This window comes from Panulirus ornatus, chromosome 55 (assembly GCF_036320965.1).
Source record: "Panulirus ornatus isolate Po-2019 chromosome 55, ASM3632096v1, whole genome shotgun sequence".
In the NCBI taxonomy this organism is placed as follows: domain Eukaryota; kingdom Metazoa; phylum Arthropoda; class Malacostraca; order Decapoda; family Palinuridae; genus Panulirus; species Panulirus ornatus.
This window is the reverse complement of record NC_092278.1, coordinates 26,657,856-26,681,830: the sequence shown is the minus strand read 5'-3', so window position 1 is coordinate 26,681,830 and position 23,975 is coordinate 26,657,856. Positions and strand designations below refer to the sequence as shown.

At 40.5% G+C, this 23,975-nt stretch overlaps 1 protein-coding gene across 1 annotated transcript in view; it reads left to right on the top strand.

Annotated features, from left to right (window-relative positions):
• Positions 1-23,975, top strand: part of LOC139765618 (kelch domain-containing protein 4) — a 107,044-nt gene that overhangs the window by 45,094 nt on the left and 37,975 nt on the right. The window contains exons 6-8 of the mRNA XM_071693283.1: positions 2,152-2,301; positions 16,354-16,572; positions 16,788-16,879. Coding sequence (XP_071549384.1) covers positions 2,152-2,301; positions 16,354-16,572; positions 16,788-16,879 — 461 coding nt within the window. The remainder of the gene's footprint in view (positions 1-2,151; positions 2,302-16,353; positions 16,573-16,787; positions 16,880-23,975) is intronic.

Sequence of the window (23,975 nt, the reverse complement as noted above, 5' to 3'; positions counted from 1 at the left end):
ATTTTAAAGTGCTTGTTTCCATAATGGTCATTTGCTAGCTAAAGTGATTCTCCACCAAGAGACAGTATACCTTGCTAAACATTCTAGAATTTACTGTTGTACATGTTTGATGAAATCACTGATGAGATACTTAACCTTTCTGTTTGATGAACTTTGGACTGATTTTTGTTACATGATCCAGTGACTATATTGTTGTGCCATTATTATACCATTGTATTCTAATGTTCGTAGTGCTGATTATTACTGTTTGATAACTTGTAAGTCTTTATGTATGTAAATAATCATGTTTGCATGGAGGGCCTAAGAAGCAAGTCAAGTGTGTGCTGATGACACAGCACTATTGGTAGATTTGATTGAGAAACTCTGAATTTTGGGGAGTATGTGAAAGGAAGAATTTGAGAATAAATGAGAAGAAAATAGAACCATGGAAGTAGAAGTGAGTTATTGTGTTGGGGGAAGGGTCTAATAGAATTGAGGAATGTTTGGGAAGAAAGGTCATTATCTGGAAGAGCAAAAATGGGTATGTCTGAAGGTATAGTAGTTCTAGTGATATTCTATTGATGAGACACATGGGCTATAGAGAAGTATCTGAGTGTAGGATAGTGGATGTGTCAGAAATGAAATGTTTGAGGACAGTATGTGCTGTGAGATGGTTTGATAAAATAAGTAATAAAAGGGCAAGAGTAGTGTGGTTAAGAGAGCTGAAGAGGGCGTGCTGAGATGGTTTGGCCATGGGCAAAAATTAGTGAGGAGAGGTTGACAAAGAGGATATATGTGTCAGAAGTGGTAGGAACAAGGAGAAGAGAGACTAAATTGGAGATGGAAGGATAGAGTGAAAAACATTTTGAGTGATTAGGGCCTGAACATACAGGGGGGGTGAAAGGCTTGCAAGGGATAAAGTGAATTGGAATAGTATGGTATACAAGGGGTAACATTTTCTCACTGAACTAAACGGGACCATATGAAGTTGATGGGAACCACTGAAAGGTTTGTGGGGCCTGGTTGTGGATAAGTGGCTGTGGCTATGTTGCATTACACATAATAGCTAAAGAACGTATGTTAGTAAATGAGCCTTTCTTCAATTGTTTGTGACACTACCTCACTGACTCAAGAAACAGCAAACAAGTATGATGAAACTAATACATAATTTTTCGATAATACCAGTTCTGAAGAGTATATTTTCATTGCTGATGAACATTGATTATTAATTATGCTGTGGTAACTTTTTTTATTCTGCTTCATACTGTAAGACTGTGTGTGATTGTGCTTTTTGGGTATGTCCTAGCAAGTGAGTGCTTTTGTGTTCCCTCTAACTGCCACAGAAATTAAGAGTTGAGTGAGATTGTGAAGAAAGCAGTGCCTGAAGGTAGATTAAGTAGTCAAAGAGTTGCACATAGTAGGAGGAATTATGGGGTGAATACATGAAGCATAAAAGTTTAACTATTGAAAGTAAAGTTTTGAGCCACTTGGCCACAAATCTGGGAGATTTGAATATGGATGAGGCAAGCAGTAGATGTTTTTGTACTATGATAGGCACAAATACAGCTCTTGGAGTTGAGATGATAGCAAAGATTATGGTTTGAGTTTTGATCATGAAAAGGACAACCAGCTTTGGGTTATTATTGGATTTATGAGAGATGATCATTGAGGCAGCAGACAGTTGGGGTTCAAGAGAAGGAAGATTGACTTTAAGATTGCAGAAATTGCAGAAATAGGCAGAGAAATACCAGGTGTTGGAGTATTGTCTTTAGAGATGTCTTGGTGATTGTGGTCAATGTCTTCAGGAACCATTCAGCTCTTCTGCAGCATTAGTTCTGTTCCAACTCAGTCCCAGAGATACGTTATTGAAATGGCCTTCTATAGAGGACTGTATTAAAAGTTTAAACAAAAATTAGTTACAAAGAGCCCTGTGCATTATATGTTGTCATGTGTTACATGTAAGATGGAAAGAAAGTGTGTGCTAGTGGGTTGAATACCAGCAACCCATGTATATGTGAAGAAAAGAAAAGACAAGATCCTGGGTCAGGGAAGGAAACATGACAGCCACTGCAGTGCTCGCTTGTTTTGCTGAAACCTAGGTGACGGTGCCTCACTAAATGGTGCCTGCCAGTAATCAACATATTTATGTTACATTTTTGTTTGTCTCCATAGGTAATGGTCCGTGTCCAAGATCAGCATGTCAGATGGTTCCCCTATCAGATGGACGTATCCTTATATATGGTGGTTACAGCAAAGAGAAGGTCAAGAAGGATGTTGAAAAGGGCATTACACATGCAGACATGTACATATTGGCATTAGATAGTAAGTTGCATGGAAGAAAGTAAAAGGATTTTTTCTGCTTGGATAAGGAATACTGTAAGCTTGCAAATAGATTATTGTAATGATAATGACAGTGAAGTTATACTCACATTATCATGATATTTGTATTCCTTTGTTGTCATTCCTGCCCCAAAAGAAATTGTGTTTATAACAAGAGTTGTTTGGATATCTGAGTATGGATTTTTAAGAATAGAGTAGGATTGGTTATGGTTACAGATCCTTTGTAATGTTATAATCTACTTAGAACAATGGTTTAGTGCAATTTTAATTTTCATGGGTGGTTTCTATTATTTTGAGAATTTCTTTTTAAATTTCTTATTTCCTCAGTAATGAAGTGTGTTCCTGTTCAATATCATTTTCAGTCAAAGTAAATAAGAATGAGTATGATAGGAATGTGAATACATTGATGTTACATGTAATACACATTCAGTCAATTCTTGCTAATTCAGCAGCAACTAGCTTGGTGATTTGATAGTTCATGATGTTTTCCTTGTATATTTCATCTTTTTTCTCTATTTGTTGGTGATTTGATTATTGTTTGTGTAATATAGAGAAGTAAAACTAAACAACTTGACCCCTCCTTTCAGTGACAGGATGAATATTGTGCCTTCCATATGTTATAAGAGACTTGCCTGAGTCTGTAATTGCCTGAATGTTCTTCCAGTTGTTTTCATTTACTTCTCAGTTGTCACTCTTTTACTTGTACCATATTCCACTAACCTTTATACAGGCAGCTCACCATACATTGAAAATCACAACTATCCAGTCAACAACAGCCATCATCTTAAGAAATTCAACAGCTATACCAACCTCCTGCCACTTTGTGGTATTTAATCTTATGCAGACCTTCATCAACTCTAGTCTTTTCATCAAACCAGTTGCTATGACTCACTTCTCATACCTCCACATCCAAAACATCCCACATCTGCCACCTTATCAAATACATTCAGCAGTCCTTCAAAATACCCTGTCCATCTCCTCACCTCATTTCTGCTTGTTACCAGTTTTCCATTTGTCTTCATCTCTGATGTTCTGATCTCGTTTTTCTCATACTGTCAACTTCCTTCCAAAATAACGTTCTTTTGTCCTCCTTTCTCTTGTGTGTTTCCCAGTCACTTGCACTCCTTCCCTGCTAATATTGCTCATATACTTCTCTGTACTGTTTCACTAGCAACTAAACTTCCTAATTCATGCACTGACTACCCTCTCTCAACCTGTCCATCTCTTACCTTTTGCATGCCACACACTTCTGTCATCTTACATTGCTTCCCTAAATACTTCCCATTCCTTACCCAATTCCTTAGCATCATTTACTCTCACCCTTATCCATTCTACACTCAATTGCTCCTTGTATCTCTCTATGCAACCCTCTTTTCTAAACCTACTCACTTTCACTACCCTTTTCCCATCCCTGTCATTTCTTTCCTAAAGCCTCAACAAATCTTCACCTTGTTTCCACCAAGTAATGATCAGATATTCCATCAGCTCCCTCTCTGAGCACATTCCATGAGCCTTTCCTTTGAACACCAATCATTTTGTACATAATCCAGTAATGCCCACTTTCCATCACTCCTACTCACCCACATATACTTACGTGTGTCCTTCCTTTTAAATCAGATGTTCCCAAACACTTGTCATATTTCAGCACACAACTCCACAAGCTGTTCACCTTTTTTATTCACATCACTAGGTACCACATGCCCCCAATTATAATATACCCACTTTGACCTCATTACTCAGCCTCGCATTCAAATTACACATCCTTTATATCTGATCCTTGGCAGCAAAACTGCTGATATACTCATTCAGCATCTCCCAAAGCACTCATTACTCTTCCTTAGATCTTTTATTTCCAAATACTTAAACACTAATAATCACCCACCTCTCATAAACATTAATAATCACCCATCTTTCATTATTCACTTCCATTTTTATCCACATCAGTCTGGGTCTCATTTCCTTACACTCTTTCACACATCCCTGTAACCCCTCCTTCAGCAGCAGTGCTACCCTTTTCTTAGCTCTATCCTGTACACTTAGACCTGACTCTACCCTTAAGATATTCTAAACCTCTCATCTCCTTTTTTCTTTTAACTTTTTTTTTAACTCAGACTAGAACATCCAGGTTCCTTTCATCACATTTACTGCCTATCTCTCCCCTCTTATCACCTTGGTTACAACCACACACATTCAGACACCTCAATCTGAGCCATCAAGGAAAATGAGCACTCCTCACTTGACTCCTTCTATTCCAGCTTTTAGAAAATGAAATACAGGAAATGGAGGGCATCCATCCCTCTCATCCACCCCATTTAGTTGTCACCTATAACCTACAGGGAATACGTGGTGAGTGGTCAGTCAGTTGTTGTTCACCAATGATTCAGCACTGTTGGCTAATTCGAGTGAGAAACTGCAGATGTTAGTGACTGAGTTTGGAAAAGTGTGTGAAAAGAGAAAGTTGAGGGTAAATGTGAATTAGAGCAAGGTTATTAGATTTAGCAGGATTGAGGGACAAGTTAGTTTGGGTGTAAGTTTGAATGGAGAAAAATTGGAGGAAGTGAAGTGTTTTCGATATCTGGGAGTGGACTTTGCAGTGAATGGAATCATAGAAGTGGAAGTGTGTCATAGGATAAGGGAGAGGTAAAGGTTCTGGGAGTGATGAAGAATGTCTGGAAAGAGAAAACGTTATCTTGGAGAGCAAAAATGAGTATGTTTGAAGGAATGGCAGCTCCAGCAGTATTATATGGTTGTGGGCATGGGCTATAGATAGGGTTGTGCAGAGGAGTATGAATGTGTTGGAAATGAAATGTTTGAGGACAGCATGTGGTATGAGGTGGTTTGATTAAGTAATGAAAGCATAAGAGATGTGTGGTAATAAAAAGTTTGGTTGAGAGAGCTGAAGAGGGTGTGTTGAAATGTTTTGGACGTATGGAGAGAATGAGTGAGGAAATGTTGACAAAGAGGATATACAGGTCATAAGTGGAGGGAATAAAGAAGAGCAGGAGACCAAATTGGAGGTGGAAAGATTTTGATGGTCTGGACCTGAACATACAGGAGGGTGAGAGGCATGCAAGGAATAGAGTAAATTGGAATGATGTGGTATACCGGGGTTGATGTGCTGTCAGTGGACTCAACCAGGGCATGTGAAGCATCTGTGGTAAACCATGGAAAGGTCTGTGGGGCCTGGATGTGGATAGGGAGCTGTGGTTTCAGTGCATTACACATGACACCTAGAGACTGAGTGTAAACAAATGTGGCCTTTTTGTATTTTCTTGGTGCTACCTCGCTGAAGCAAAGTGTAGCGATGCTGTTTCCTGTGGGACAGAATAGTGCTGGGAATACTTGCTTGCCTTCATCCATTCCTGTTGCTACCCCACCCATAGAAAGCACCATCACTACCCCCTACTTCAAGATACCACCAGGAAAACAGACAAAAAGGCCACCTTCGTTCACACTCAGTCTCTAGGTGTCGTGTAATGCACCGAAACCACAGCTCCCTATCCACATCCAGGCCCCACAGAACTTTCAGTGGTTTACCCCAGTTGCTTCACATGCCCTGTTTCAGTCCACTGTCAGCACATCGACCCCTGCATACCACACTGTTCCAATTCACTCTACTCCTTGCATGTCTCTCACCCTCCTGTATGTTCAGGCCCCCAATCTCTCAAAATCTTTTCCACTCCATCCTTCCACTTCCAATTTGGTCTCCCGCTTCTCCTTCCATGCACCTCTGACACATAAATTATACTCTGTCAATCTTTCCTCACTCATTCTCGCCATATGTCCAAACCATTTAAACACACCCTTTTATTACTACACATCTCTCTTACCTCTACATTACTTAATCAATCAAACCACCTCACACCACACATTGTCCTCAAACATTTCATTTCCAAGACATCCCCCCTCCTCCATATAACCCTATCCATAGCCCATGCCTTGCAACCATACAATATTATTGGAACAATTATTCCTTCAAAAATACCCATTTTTGCTCTCCAAGATAACGTTCTCTCCCATACATTCATCGCTCGCACACCCACACACACACACACACACCCCACCCCACCCCACCCACCCAGTAACTCATTTCCGCTTCCATGGTTCCATTTGCTGCTAAGTTCACTCCCAGATATCTAAAACACTTCACTTCCTCCCATTTTTCTCCATTCAAACTTACTTCCCAGTCAAGTTGTTCTTCAACCCTACTGAACCTAATAACCTTGCTTTTATTCACATTTACTCTCAACTTTCTCCTCACACACTTTTCCAAACTCATTCACCAACCTCTGCAGTTTCTTACATGAATCAGCCACTAGAGCTGTATCATCGGTGAGCAACAACTGACTCACTTCCCAGGCCATCACATCCCCTACAGACTGCATACTCCCCCCTCTCTCCAAAACTCTTGCATTTACCTCCCTAACCACCCCATCCATAAACAAATTAACCATGGGGACATCACACACACCCCTGCTACAAACCGACCTTCACTTGAAACCAGTTACTCTCCTCTCTTCCTTCTCTTACACATGCCTTACATCCTTGGTAAAAACTTTTCACTACTTCTAACGACTTACCTCCCACGCCATATACTCTTAAGACCTTCCACAAACCATCTCCATCAACCCTGACATAGGCCTTCTCCAGACCCATAAATGCCACATACAACTCCATCTCTTTCCTGTACCACTTTGAAATCACTACTCTTCCCCAGTCTAATGCTCTGTATTTGCCTTCACCCTCTCAGTCAATATCCTCCTTTATAATTTCCCAGAAATACTCAACAAACTTAATCCTCTGTATTTTGAACACTCACCTTTATTCCTTTTGTCCTTGTACAGTGGCACTATGCATGCATTCTGCCAATCCTCAGACACTTCACCATGGTCCTTACATACATTGAATGAATATCCTTACCAACCAATCAACAACACAGTCACACCCTTTTTTAATAAATTCCACTGCAGTACTATCCAAACCTGCCGCCTTGCCAAATTTCACCTTCCGCAATGCTTTCACTACCTTTTCTCTCTTAACGAAACCATTCTCCCCGACTCTCACTTGACACACCACTCCGACCAAAACACCCTATATCTGCCATTCTATCATCATTCAACAGATCTTCAAAATATTCACTCCAACTCCTTTTAACCTCATCACTACCTCTTATTACTTCCCCCCTTGCCTGCTTCACCATTGTTCCCATTTATTCTCTTGTCTTACGCACTTTATTTACCTCCTTCCAAAACATCTTTTTATTCTCCCTAAAATTTAATGATACTCTCACCCCAACTCTCATATGCCCTCTTTTACAATCCTTGCACATTTCTCTTGACCTTCTGCCTCTTTCTTTTATACATCAAGTCCATTGCAATCCTTCCTTGCAAGTTTCATCCAAATGCCTTTCTTTTCTCTTTGACAAACAACTTTACTTCTTCATCCCACCACTCACTATCCTTTCTAATCTGCCCACCTCCCATCTTTCTAATGCCACATGCATCTCTTGTGCAAGCCATCACTGTATCCCAAAATACATACCATATCTGACCCACTCCCCTCTCGTCATTTGCTCTCACCTTTTGCCTTTCTACACTTAATCTCTCCTGGCACTTTCTCACACAAGTCTCCTTTCCAGGCTCACTTACTCTCACCACTCTCCTCTTTTTTGAAAACCTCTACAAATCTTTACCTTTGCCTCCACAAGACAGTGATGAGACATCCCTCCAACTGCCCCTCAGCCCATTAACATCCAAAAGTCTCTCTTTTACAAGCCTATCAATTAACACATAATCCAATACTGCCCTTTGACCATCTCTCCTACTCACATATGTATACTTATGTATATCTCTCTTTTTAAACCAGGTATTCCCAGTCACTAGTCTTTTCTGCACACAAATCCACAAGCTCTTCACCATTTCCATTTACAACACTGAATACCCATATACACTGATTATACCCTCAACTGACATATTACTCACCTTCACATTTGAATCACCCATCACAAAGACCCAATCTTGTGCATCAAAGGTGCTGACACACTCACTCAGCTGCTCCCAAAACACTTGCCTCTCACATTCTTTTATTTATTATTCTTAATTGCCATTATACGTGTCAGCGAGGTAGTGCTAGGAAACAGGTGAAGAAAAACCCATCCAATCATATGTACATACATGCCCACGCATATGCACATATACTATTTATTTTGCTTTGTCGCTGTCTCCTGTGTTAGCGAAGTAGCACAAGGAAACAGACGAAAGAATGGCCCAACCCACCCACATACACATGTATATACATACACGTCCACACACGCAAATATACATACCTATACATCTCAACGTATACATATATATACACACACAGACATATACATATATACACATGTACATAATTCATACATCTCAACGTATACATATATATACACACACAGACATATACATATATACACATGTACATAATTCATACTGTCTACCTTTTTTCATTCCCATCACCACCTCGCCACACATGAAATTACCACACATGAAATTACAACCCCCTCCTCCCTCATGTGTGCGAGGTAGCGCTAGGAAAAGACAACAAAGGCCCCATTTGTTCACACTCAGTCTCTAGCTGTCATGTAATAATGCACTGAATCCACAGCTCCCTTTCCACATCCAGGCCCCACAAAACTTTCCATGGTTTACCCCAGATGCTTCACATGCCCTGGTTCAGTCCATTGACAGCATGTTGACCCCGGTATACCACATCGTTCCAATTCACTCTATTCCTTACACGCCTTTCACCCTCCTGCATGTTCAGGCCCCGATCACTCAAAATCTTTTTCACTCCATCTTTCCACCTCCAATATGGTCTCCCACTTCTCCTCGTTCCCTCCACCTCTGACACATATATCCTCTTTGTCAATCTTTCCTCACTCATTCTCTCCATGTGACCAAACCATTTCAAAACACCCTCTTCTGCTCTCACAACCACACTTTTTATTACCACACATCTCTTACCCAATTATTACTTACTTGATCAAACCACCTCACACCACATATTGTCCTCAAACATCTCATTTCCAGCACATCCACCTTCCTGCACACAACTCTATCCATAGCCCACGCCTCACAACCATACAACATTGTTGGAACCACTATTCCTTCAAATATACCCATTTTTGCCTTCCGAGATAATGTTCTTGACTTCCACACATTCTTCAAGGCTCCCAGAATTTTCGCTACCTCTCCCACCCTGTGATTCACTTCCGCTTCCATGGTTCCATCCACTGCCAAATCCACTCCCAGATATCTAAAACACTTCACTTCCTCCAGTTTTTCTCCATTCAAACTTACCTCCCAATTGACTTGACCCTCAACCCTACTGTACCTAATAACCTTGCTCTTATTCACATTTACTCTCAGCTTTCTTCTTTCACACACTTTACACACTTGGGGTGAAGAGAGTGGTGAGAGTAAGTGAGCTTGGGAAGGAGACTTGTGTGAGGAAGTACCAGGAGAGACTGAGTACAGAATGGAAAAAGATGAGAACAAAGGAGGTAAGGGGATTGGGGAGGAATGGGATGTATTTAGGGAGGCAGTGATGGCTTGCGCAAAAGATGCTTGTGGCATGAGAAGCATGGGAGGTGGGCAGATTAGAAAGGGTAGTGAGTGGTGGGATGAAGAAGTAAGATTATTAGTGAAAGTGAAGAGAGAGGCATTTGGACTATTTTTGCAGGGAAATAATGCAAATGAGAGGGAGATGTATAAAAGAAAGAGACAGGAGGTCAAGAGAAAGGTGCAAGAGGTGAAAAAGAGGGCAAATGAGAGTTGGGGTGAGAGAGTATCATTAAATTTTAGGGAGAATAAAAAGATGTTTTGGAAGGAGGTAAATAAAGTGCATAAGACAAGGGAACAAATGGGAACTTCAGTGAAGGGGACTAATGGGGAGGTGATAACAAGTAATGGTGATGTGAGAAGGAGATGGAGTGAGTATTTTGAAGGTTTGTTGAATGTGTTTGATGATAGAGTGGCAGATATAGGGTGGTTTGGTCGAGGTGGTGTGCAAAGTGAGAGGGTTAGGGAAAGTGATTTGGTAAACAGAGAAGAGGTAGTAAAAGCTTTGCGGAAGATGAAATCCGGCAAGGCAGCAGGTTTGGATGGTATTGCAGTGGAATTTATTAAAAAAGGGGGTGACTGTGTTTGTAAGGTTATTTAATGTATGTATGACTCGTGGTGAGATGCCTGAGGATTGGCGGAATGCTTGCATAGTGCCATTGTACAAAGGCAAAGGGGACGAAGGTGAGTGCTCAAATTACAGAGGTATAAGTTTGTTGAGTATTCCTGGTAAATTATATGGGAGGGTATTGACTGAGAGGGTGAAGGCATGTACAGAGCATGAGATTGGGGAAGAGCAGTGTGGTTTCAGAAGTGGTAGAGCATGTGTGGATCAGGTGTTTGCTTTGAAGAATGTATGTGAGAAATACTTAGAAAAGCAAATGGATATGTATGTAGCATTTATGGATCTGGAGAAGGCATATGATAGAGTTGATAGAGATGCTCTGTGGAAGGTATTAAGAATATATGGTGTTGGAGGCAAGTTGTTAGAAGCATTGAAAAGTTTTTATGGAGGATGTAAGGCATGTGTACATGTAGGAAGAGAGAAAAGTGATTGGTTCTCAGTGAATGTAGGTTTGTGGCAGGGGTGTGTGATGTCTCCATGGTTGTTTAATTTGTTTATGGATGGGGTTGTTAGGGAGGTGAATGCAAGAGTTTTGGAAAGAGGGGCAAGTATGCAGTCTGTTGTGGATGAGAGAGCTTGGGAAGCGAGTCAGTTGTTCGCTGATGATACAGCGCTGGTGGCTGATTCATGTGAGAAACTGCAGAAGCTGGTGACACATATACATATCAACATATACACATACATAACCATATACATATATACACATCCTGCATCCATTTCTGGCTCTCCCCAACATATGCACACATATGTATATACATGCCCATGCATATACACATATACATACATACATGTACATATCAACATATACACATACATTGTCATATATATATATACACATCCTTCATCCATTCCTGGTTCTCCCCAACCCACAGGAAACAGTATCTCCACCTCCTGCTCCCATGGGCAAATGAAACACGATAAGCTTATAATATTAGGATTGCTGCCAAGGTGTGATATCGATTCCTGTACCCTCCATAGAATGCTGGGATGAATAAAAGAATCAAAGCTTTCTGTAGGTCGGAGGGTAGTGTGTTTAGTATAGACCTGTGGGACCATTTTAGTCATGATAAATCTCTGTATGCCAGGGATGGTCTTCACTTACATGGAATAGGAAAAGCCTGCCTTGGCAGACTACTAGATGAGAATATAAGGTTTTTTTTTCAGTAGAGATAAACTACTCAGGATAGCAAATCACGGTATAGCTAACAAAGGAACTAGGAGAGTGGGGGAGGGTGAGGGAACAGCTGTGGATGTTAGGTCACTGCAGGGTAATCTTAGTGTGAACGGGATCTGAGGAACAAAGTAGAGGATGGATGGGACCTTTGTGGTAGGGATCCTCGGCTAGTAGCAGTAACCTTACAGGCAGAGGAATTAGCAAAGAAAGGTCAAGTAGGGTCAGGTGGGGACAACTCTGGCATTATAAGTAATGGGTTAGCACAGGTACAGGTCAGCTCTCAGGTAACTTTTAGGAACAATTCTGATGCGGTCCTGTGTGGGGAGGGTCAGAGTAAGGTGGCAAATTCAAAACAAATGGAGAACTGTCTCTCTTTCACTGCTGCGTGCATACCAACAGTAAGAAAAAAAAAGGCAAAATCAGTTTAGAAATCAACTCAGAAGAAAATAAGTTTAATACACACAAATTCTCAGAGCATCATTACGAAACATGAACTTGTATCCTATGCAATTACTGAAAAACCCAACTTTATTGCAATCTCAGAATTGTGGGTAAACTCAAAGAATAAGCACTTAATTGCTGAGTTAGCAGTACCCGGATACAAACTGTTTACACAAGATTGCTTGTACTCGGTAGGTGATGGAGTTTTGATCTACATTGATAACAAACTAAGCGCCTTTAAGATAAGCAAAGTAGACCACATACACTTACAACTTTCTTTAAATTGACATTACCAACAAGTTCAAAAGGAAGCTACGCCTCAGTGTTATTTACTGACCTCCTAAGCAAAAAGACGACAGTAAGATATTATACAATGAAATCAAAACTAGATAAACAGTAAAGAGGTTATGATGGTTGGAGACTTCAACAGTCCAAACATAAACTAGAACGTGTTAACAGGTGACATAGAGGGAACGAGACTAACAAAACTGAATGAAGATGCTTTTCTAGAACAATTAATTAAAAAACCAGCTAGAGATAAAAATATTCTTGATCTTGTCCTCATCAGTGACACAAACTTAATAAACTCATGCAAAGTAGGCAAGAGTTTGTCAAGCACTGATCACAGTTTGATTAGATTAGAGATGAATTTAGATTATGAAGTAAATGACAACAAACTCTTGATCTCAGATTACAGGTGAGCAGACTTTGAAAACATTTGACAAGAAATTTGCAGTACCAGTTGGACAAAACTTCTTATCATTTACACAGTAGAGGAAATGTGGAATAATTCTAAAAACATGCTACTCAAGATTAAGAATAAACATATTTATGATTGTCAGTGGATTGAAGCAAGGCATGTGAAGCGTCTGGGGTAAACCATGGAAAGCTGTGTAGGTATGTATATTTGCGTGTGTGGACGTATGTATATACATGTGTATGGGGGGGGGGGTTGGGCCACTTCTTTTGTCTGTTTCCTTGCGCTACCTCGCAAATGCGGGAGACAGCGACAAAGTATGATAAAAAAAAAAAATAATATTTATGATTTATGAAGAGAACTTGCAATATTTCAAAACAATCATGGATGAATAGGAAAACAAAAGGATTAATTCACCTAAAGAAGAAAACATATAAGAAATTCAAATCATTGGGAACCAATGAAATTCACAGGGAATTAATCAGAACCCAATGAGAGTGTGAGAAGGTCATAAGACAAAGTAAATGCGATGAATAAGAAAAAATATCCTTGAGAGTTCAGAATAATCCTAAGGAATTCTTCAAATATATAAGACAAAGGAAGACAGTAAAAGAAGGAATTGGACCATTAGGAAATGAACATGACACACTAACTACTGACGACAAGGAAATGGCTGCTGTACAAAATTATTTTTTTAACTCTGTATTCACAAATTGAAGACGCATCTCAAATAACACAACCAATGAAATCGTTTCAAGGATCTGATGAAGAAGAGTTGAAGGTTAGAGAAATAAAGAGCTCTGAAGTACTTAAATACCTGGACCAATTAAATCCTAACAAATCCAATGGCCCAGATAACTTAGCTCCAAGATTTTAAATGTAAGGAGACTGCTGATGTACTCCATAACAAAAAATATTTAACAAATCTCTATCGGATGGTCAGGTACCAACTGACGGGAAACTAGCAAATGTTACTCCTGTATATAAAAAAGGAGACAAAAAGTTTGTCTTGTACTACCACCCAATTAGACTTACATAAATGTTAGGTAAAATGATGGAAAAATAATGAGATGAAATTATCATGTTTTTAGAACACAAAATTAAATTGGACAACCAGCACGGCTTCCAGTATTGAAGATCATGTCTGACGAATTTGCTGTAATTTTTTATCAGAGTGGGGGTGAAAAATTACCATCTGATGTAGTATATTTAGATTTTCAAAAGGCTTTTGATAAAGTACTTCACAAGAGATTTTTACATAAACTCAAAACACACAGAATCAGTAAAGAACTCTGTACATGGATCAGAGACTGACTTACCGGAAGAAAGTGGTATGTAGTATTAAACAGCGAAGCCTCAGATTGGCTATTCATAATGAATGGTGTGCCACAGGGTTGGTCCTAGGCCCAGTTCTTTTCATGATAATACATTAATGATCCAGAACTTGGTCTCATATCTAAGATCTCCAAATTTGCTGACAGTACTGATAGTACTAAACTAGGAGGTAGAGCTCAAAATGGGCAGGACTACGAAATGATTCAAAGAGAGCTTAACTTACTGGCAGAGTGGACAGACAGATAGCAAATAAAGTTTAATGTAGACAAGTGTAAAGTTCTGCACTTAGAGACAAAAATATATGTTATGACTACAAACTTCGGAAACTCTCTTAACTGAAATAAATGAAGAATAGGACCTTGGAATTTTCATGAGCAACAATTTGAAATACAGTAAACGGTGTCAAGCAGCAAGTGAAAAAGGCAACCAAATGTTAGGTTTCATAGCCAGGAACAAAGATTACAAAACGACAGAAACAGTCACAGTTTATAATTCTCTGGTAAGACCACACCTTGAATATGCAGTTCAGTTTTGGTCCTCATACTATAAAAAAAGATAAGGAAAAATTAGAGCAAGTACAAAGATGCGTGACAAAATTTATCCCATCCCTTAGAAATCTGGCATATGAAGAGAGGCTAAAGTGATTGGATCTCTTCTCCTTTAAAAATGCAGACTTCAAAGCATCTTAACCCAAGTGTTCAAAATTCTGAACGTTTGATAAAGTCAACCACAAGCATATTTTTAAAATACAAGAAAATGCCATTACTAGGACAAATGGAATAAAACTCAAAAGATGTAGTATGGACGAGGGAAAAAGCTTCTTTTCCTATAGATGTGATGAGCACTGGAATAAGTTACCATCAGATGTAATGAATGCTAAAACAATAAAAACCTTCAAAAGTTGTTTAGACAAATATTTTATAAATTCAGGTATACTCTTAAGAAAAAACACCAGAAATAAATGTATAAATGACAGCAGTAACGGGGACACTAAAAGGCTGAGGTGCAGAAGCTGGGAGTTGGTGATGGCTTAAAAAATTACTGGTGGAATAACTTTTTTTTTTTGTCAAGTTATGTCTTATTTTTCTTTTTTCAGACAACCCAGTCATGGGCCAATCAGGTCTCCTGTTGTCTGTCTTTCTCATGTAAGTTCTCAAGTGCTATTTCGTGTAATCACATCAGGTGAGGTACAAAGAAATATAACAGTCGGTTGATATACAATGAAAGTACGTAGCTAGGATGCCATTTGGTAAACAAGTGACTACGTGAATGGAGGTCAGAGATATGTTTGTCTGGCAACGTGTTCCATAGAAATTTTTTATGTGGACTAGAAAGGGAACTGTTTACAAGTTTTATCAACAATAAAGCTATCCAATTTGTTTAGACCACTAATATCAATGTTACAATTCTTTGTGTATTAGATAATAGAAGATTCACTGATACTTCTCATGGTACAGGAGTTAGAATTTATAACTGAGATGGCATTACTCCAGTCAGTACAGTGATCATAATTTTTATCATGATTAAACAAGGCATTTGATCATTGTCCTGTTCTTTTACTATATTTATGTTGTTTAAGTCTAACAGAAAGTTCCTTACCAGTCTGCCCAACATAAAACATATCAATTCTTACATGGTACTCTATAGACACATCCTGCAGAACTCAACAAACTTGCACGTCTGTAGTTTGAATACTCACTTTATCCCCCATGCTTTATACAGAGGCACTATACATACATTCCATTACTCCTCAAGTACCTCACCGTGATCCATACTTACTCAGAAAATCCTAACAAACAGGTACATGCTTTCTTAAGTTCAGCTGCAGTACCATCCATTTCTAGCTATCTTGTCATATTTCATCTTTTGTAAGACTTTCTCCTCCTCCTCTTTCTTCACCAAACTGGTCTCCATGACTCTCTCACTTCACACACCATTCAACAATCCTCCCAAAATAGTCACTTCATCTCTTCGCTTTAGCACTACTTATCAGCACTACGTATTACCACTTCCTCCTCTTTTGCCCCTTTCACTGATGTTTCTATTGTTTGTTTGTTTTTGTTGTTATGCACATTGTTAACCTCCTTCCAAATAATTTTTTTGATATTTAGAAAAAATGAATCGTAGTTAGTCCATATGACTATTGATTGATACTTTTCTTTACCAGAACATGACACAATAGGAATAAAATGGAAGTGGCAGACAGTTAGACAGGGAGGAGTTAGGCCATCTCCAAGATGTGGATTTTCACTCTCATTATCAAGTGGAGACAAAGCTTTCTTGTTTGGTGGAGTACATGATGAAGTGGATGAGGAAGAGAAGTTAGAGGGTGTCTTTTACAATGATTTATATCAGCTGGATCTAATGAAGCAAACTTGGCATCAAGGTAAATGGCATTCTTTTATCATTTGATATATCTGTCTTTTTCATGTATATGTGAAGTCTTTAGAAAAAAAAATGAGTGTGGAGAAAGTAATTCAGCAGGAAATTTCTGAAATTAACTTCTTTTCAGAATACCAAGCCTTTGTTGCTTTCTGGATGGGGTTATGGCTTCAGAACATTTTCTGAATTGAACGATTAATTGTAGACTTGGTATTTCAGTGACTGTGACTGGGAAGAAAGATGTGTCCAGTGAAAAGAGGAGGAGGAGGAGAAAGAAGGAAGATGGAGAGGAAGAAGACGATATTGATGAGGTAATTTTTTATCTTTCTGAAACCTGTACAGTTTTTTGCTTTGACATGGATGACATGATCAGATAATGTGGTAAAGCATAATACATGTGGATGGATTTTGGTTCTGAAGTGTTTGAACCCTTTCACTGAAGAGGGAAAAGAGATGTGTGGTAATAATAAGAATGTGGTTGATAGTAAAGCTGAAGAGGTGTGCTGAAGTGGTTTGGACATACAGAGAGAATGAGAAGAAAGGTTGACAAAAGAGGATATATGTATCAGAGAATGGGGAGACCAAATTGGAGATGGAAATTAATTTTTTATTTATTTATTTATTTATATTGCTCTGTCGCTGTCTCGCGCGTTAGCGAGGTAGCACAAGGAAACAGACGAAAGAATGGCCCAACGCACCCACATACACATGTATATACATAAATGTCCACACACACAAATATACATACCTATACATCTTAACGTATACATATATATAGACACACATGCATATACATATATACACATGTACATAATTCATACTGGCTGCCTTTATTCATTCCCATTGCCACCCTGCCACACATGACATAACAACCCCCTCCCCACGCATGTGCGCGAGGTAGTGCTAGGAAAAGACAATAAAGGCCACATTCGTTCACACTCAGTCTCTAGCTGTCATGTAATAATGCACCGAAACCACAGCTCCCTTTCCACATCCAGGCTCCACAGAACCTTCCATGGTTTACCCCAGACACTTCACATGCCCTGGTTCAATCCATTGACAGCACGTCGACCCCGGTATACCACATCGTTCCAATTCATTCTATTCCTTGCATGCCTTTCACCCTCCTGCATGTTCAGGACCCGATCACTCAAAATCTTTTTCACTCCATCTTTCCACCTCCAATTTGGTCTCCCACTTCTCCTTGCTCCCTCCACCTCTGACACATACATCCTCTTGGTCAATCTTTCCATACTCATTCTCTCCATGTGACCAAACCATTTCAAAACACCCTCTTCTGCTCTCTCAATCACACTCTTTTTATTACCACACATCTCTCTTACCCTATTATTACTTACTCGATCTAACCACCTCACACCACATATTGTCCTCAAGCATCTCATTTCCAGCACATCCACCCTCCTCTGCACAACTCTATGCATAGCCCATGCCTCGCAACCATATAACATTGTTGGAACCCCTATTCCTTCAAACATACCCATTTTTGCTTTCCGAGATAATGTTCTCAACTTCCACACATTTTTCAACACTCCCAGAACTTTTGCCCCCTCCCCCACCCTATAATTCACTCCCGCTTCCATAGTTCCATCCGCTGCCAAATCCACTCCCAGATATCTAAAACACTTCACTTCCTCCAGTTTTTCTCCATTCAAACTCACCTCCCAGTTGACTTGTCCCTCAACCCTACTGTACCTAATGACCTTGCTCTTATTCACATTTACTCTCAGGTTTCTTCTTTCTCACACTTTACCAAACTCAGTCACCAGCTTCTGCTGTTTCTCCCATGAATCAGCCACCAGCGCTGTAGCATCAGCAAACAACAACTGACTCCTTTCCTAAGCTCTCTCATCCACAACAGACTGCATACTTGCCCCTCTTTCCAAAACTCTTGCATTTACCTCCCTAACAACCCCATCCATAAACAAATTAAACAACCATGGAGACATTACGCACCCCTGCCGCAAACCTACATTCACTGAGAACCAATCGCTTTCCTCTCTTCCTACACGTACACATGCCTTACATCCCCGATAAAAACTTTTCACTGCTTCTGACAAATTGCCTCCCACACCATATATTTTCAATACCTCCCACAGAGCATCTCTATGAACTCTATCATATGCCTTCTCCAGATCCATAAATGCTACATACAAATCCATTTGCTTTTCTAAGTATTTCTCACAAACATTCTTCAAAGCAAACACCTGATCCATGCATCCTCTACTACTTCTGAAACCACACTGCTCTTCCCCAATCTGATGCTCTGTACATGTCTTCACCCTCTCAATCAATACCCTCCCACATAATTTCCAAGGAATACTCAACAAACTTATACCTCTGTAATTTGATCACTATTTTTGTCCCCTTTGCCTTTGTACAGTAGCACTATGCAAGCATTCCGCCAATCCTCAGGCACCTCACCATGAGTCATTATTATTATTTTTAGTATTATTATTTTGCTTTGTCGCTGTCTCCTGCGTTAGCGAGGTAGCGCAAGGAAACAGACAAAAGAAATGGCCCAACCCACCCACATACACATGTATATACATACACGTCCACACACGCAAATATACATACCTATACATCTCACTGTATACATATATATATACACACAGACATATACATATATATACACACAGACATATACATATATATACATGTACATAATTCATACTGTCTGCCCTTATTCATTCCCATCGCCACCCCGCCACACATGGAATAACAACTCCCTTCCCCCAAATGTGCGCGAGGTAGCGCTAGGTATGTATGACCATGAATCATACATACATTGAAGAACCTTACCAACCAGTCAACAATACAGTCATCCCCTCTTTCAATAAATAAATTCCACTGCAATACCATCCAAACCCTCTGCCTTGCCAGCTTTCATCTTCCACAAAGTGGATCGTGGGGTGGGGGAGGGGGCGAAAGTTCTGGGGGCCTTGAAGAATGTGTGGAGGTCGAGAACATTGTCTCGGAGAGCAAAAGTGGGTATGTTTCAAGGAATAGTGGTTCCAACAATGTTGTATGGTTGCGAGGCGTGGGCTGTGGATGGAGTTGTGCGCAGGAGGATGGATGTGCTGGAAATGAGATGTTTGAGGACAATGTGTGGTGTGAGGTGGTTTGATCGAGTGAGTAACGTAAGGGTAAGAGAGATGTGTGGAAATAAAAAGAGCGTGGTTGAGAGAGCAGGGGAGGGTGTTTTGAGGTGGTTTGGGCGCATGGAGGGAATGAGTGGGGAAGGATTGACCAAGAGGATGTATGTGTTGGAGGTGGAGGGAACGAGGAGAAGAGGGAGACCAAATTGGAGGTGGAAAGATGGAGTGAAAAAGATTTTGTGTGATCGGGGCCTGAACATGCAGGAGGGTGAAAGGAGGGCAAGGAATAGAGTGAATTGGAGCGATGTGGTATACCGGGGTTGACGTGCTGTCAGTGGATTGAATCAAGGCATGTGAAGCGTCTGGGGTAAACCATGGAAAGCTGTGTAGGTATGTATATTTGCGTGTGTGGACGTATGTATATACATGTGTATGGGGGGGGGGGGTTGGGCCATTTCTTTCGTATGTTTCCTTGCGCTACCTCGCAAACGCGGGAGACAGCGACAAAGTATAATAAAAAAATAAATATATATATATATATATATATATATATATATATATATATATATATATATATATATATATATATATATATATATATATATTTTTTTTTTTTTTTATACTTTGTCGCTGTCTCCCGCGTTTGCGAGGTAGCGCAAGGAAACAGACGAAAGAAATGGCCCCCCCCCATACACATGTACATACACACGTCCACACACGCAAATATACATACCTACACAGCTTTCCATGGTTTACCCCAGACGCTTCACATGCCTTGATTCACTCCACTGACAGCACGTCAACCCCTGTATACCACATCGCTCCAATTCACTCTATTCCTTGCCCTCCTTACACCCTCCTGCATGTTCAGGCCCCGATCACACAAAATCTTTTTCACTCCATCTTTCCACCTCCAATTTGGTCTCCCTCTTCTCCTCGTTCCCTCCACCTCCGACACATATATCCTCTTGGTCAATCTTTCCTCACTCATTCTCTCCATGTGCCCAAACCATTTCAAAACACCCTCTTCTGCTCTCTCAACCACGCTCTTTTTATTTCCACACATCTCTCTTACCCTTACGTTACTTACTCGATCAAACCACCTCACACCACACATTGTCCTCAAACATCTCATTTCCAGCACATCCATCCTCCTGCGCACAACTCTATCCATAGCCCACGCCTCGCAACCATACAACGTTGTTGGAACCACTATTCCTTCAAACATACCCATTTTTGCTTTCCGAGATAATGTTCTCGACTTCCACACATTTTTCAAGGCTCCCAAAATTTTCGCCCCCTCCCCCACCCTATGATCCACTTCCGCTTCCATGGTTCCATCCGCTGACAGATCCACTCCCAGATATCTAAAACACTTCACTTCCTCCAGTTTTTCTCCATTCAAACTCACCTCCCAATTGACTTGACCCTCAACCCTACTGTACCTAATAACCTTGCTCTTATTCACATTTACTCTTAACTTTCTTCTTCCACACACTTTACCAAACTCAGTCACCAGCTTCTGCAGTTTCTCACATGAATCAGCCACCAGCGCTGTATCATCAGCGAACAACAACTGACTCACTTCCCAAGCTCTCTCATCCCCAACAGACTTCATACTTGCCCCTCTTTCCAGGACTCTTGCATTTACCTCCCTAACAACCCCATCCATAAACAAATTAAACAACCATGGAGACATCACACACCCCTGCCGCAAACCTACATTCACTGAGAACCAATCACTTTCCTCTCTTCCTACACGTACACATGCCTTACATCCCCGATAAAAACTTTTCACTGCTTCTAACAACTTGCCTCCCACACCATATATTCTTAATACCTTCCACAGAGCATCTCTATCAACTCTATCATATGCCTTCTCCAGATCCATAAATGCTACATACAAATCCATTTGCTTTTCTAAGTATTTCTCACATACATTCTTCAAAGCAAACACCTGATCCACACATCCTCTACCACTTCTGAAACCGCACTGCTCTTCCCCAATCTGATGCTCTGTACATGCCTTCACCCTCTCAATCAATACCCTCCCATATAATTTACCAGGAATACTCAACAAACTTATACCTCTGTAATTTGAGCACTCACTCTTATCCCCTTTGCCTTTGTACAATGGCACTATGCACGCATTCCGCCAATCCTCAGGCACCTCACCATGAGTCATACATACATTAAATAACCTTACCAACCAGTCAACAATACTGTCACCCCCTTTTTTAATAAATTCCACTGCAATACCATCCAAACCTGCTGCCTTGCCGGCTTTCATTTTCCGCAAAGCTTTTACTACCTCTTCTCTGTTTACCAAATCATTTTCCCTAACCCTCTCACTTTGCACACCACCTCGACCAAAACACCCTATATCTGCCACTCTGTCATCAGACACATTCAACAAACCTTCAAAATACTCATATATATATATATATATATATATATATATATATATATATATATATATAATATATGTATATACACGCAAATATACATACCTACACAGCTTTCCATGGTTCACCCCAGACGCTTCACATGCCCTGATTCAATCCACTGACAGCACGTCAACCCCGGTATAACACATCGATCCAATTCACTCTATTCCTTGCTCTCCTTTCACCCTCCTGCATGTTCAGGCCCCGATCACACAAAATCTTTTTCACTCCATCTTTCCACCTCCAATTTGGTCTCCCACTTCTCCTTGTTCCCTCCACCTCCGACACATATATCCTCTTGGTCAATCTTTCCTCACTCATTCTCTCCATGTGCCCAAACCATTTCAAAACACTCTTCTGCTCTCTCAACCACGCTCTTTTTATTTCCACACATCTCTCTTACCCTTACGTTACTTACTCGATCAAACCACCTCACACCACACATTGTCCTCAAACATCTCATTTCCAGCACATCCATCCTCCTGCGCACAACTCTATCCATAGCCCATGCCTCGCAACCGTACAACATTGTTGGAACCACTATTCCTTCAAACATACCCATTTTTGCTTTCCGAGATAATGTTCTCGACTTCCACACATTCTTCAAGGCTCCCAGGATTTTCGCCCCCTCCCCCACCCTATGATCTACTTCCGCTTCCATGGTTCCGTCCACTGCCAGATCCACTCCCAGATATCTAAAACACTTTACTTCCTCCAGTTTTTCTCCATTCAAACTTACCTCCCAATTGACTTGACCCTCAACCCTACTGTACGTAATTACCTTGCTCTTATTCACATTTACTCTTAACTTTCTTCTTCCAAACACTTTATCAAACTCAGTCACCAGCTTCTGCAGTTTCTCACATGAATCAGCCACCAGCGCTGTATCATCAGCGAACAAGAACTGACTCACTTCCCAAGCTCTCTCATCCCCAACAGACTTCATACTTGCCCCTCTTTCCAAAACTCTTGCATTTACCTCCCTAACAACCCCATCCATAAACAAATTAAACAACCATGGAGACATCACACACCCCTGCCGCAAACCTACATTCACTGAGAACCAATCACTTTCCTCTCTTCCTACACGTACACATGCCTTACATCCTTGATACCTGGTTTAAAAAGCGAGATATACATAAGTATACGTATGTAAGTAGGAGAGATGGCCAGAGAGCATTATTGGATTACGTGTTAATTGACAGGCGCGTGAAAGAGAGACTTTTGGATGTTAATGTGCTGAGAGGTGCAACTGGAGGGATGTCTGATCATTATCTTGTGGAGGCTAAGGTGAAGATTTGTATGGGTTTTCAGAAAAGAAGAGTGAATGTTGGGGTGAAGAGGGTGGTGAGAGTAAGTGAGCTTGGGAAGGAGACTTGTGTGAGGAAGTACCAGGAGAGACTGAGTACAGAATGGAAAAAGGTGAGAACAATGGAAGTAAGGGGAGTGGGGGAGGAATGGGATGTATTTAAGGAATCAGTGATGGATTGCGCAAAAGATGCTTGTGGCATGAGAAGAGTGGGAGGTGGGTTGATTAGAAAGGGTAGTGAGTGGTGGGATGAAGAAGTAAGATTATTAGTGAAAGAGAAGAGAGAGGCATTTGGACGATTTTTGCAGGGAAAAATGCAATTGAGTGGGAGATGTATAAAAGAAAGAGACAGGAGGTCAAGAGAAAGGTGCAAGAGGTGAAAAAGAGGGCAAATGAGAGTTGGGGTGAGAGAGTATCATTAAATTTTAGGGAGAATAAAAAGATGTTCTGGAAGGAGGTAAATAAAGTGCGTAAGACAAGGGAGCAAATGGGAACTTCAGTGAAGGGCGCAAATGGGGAGGTGATAACAACT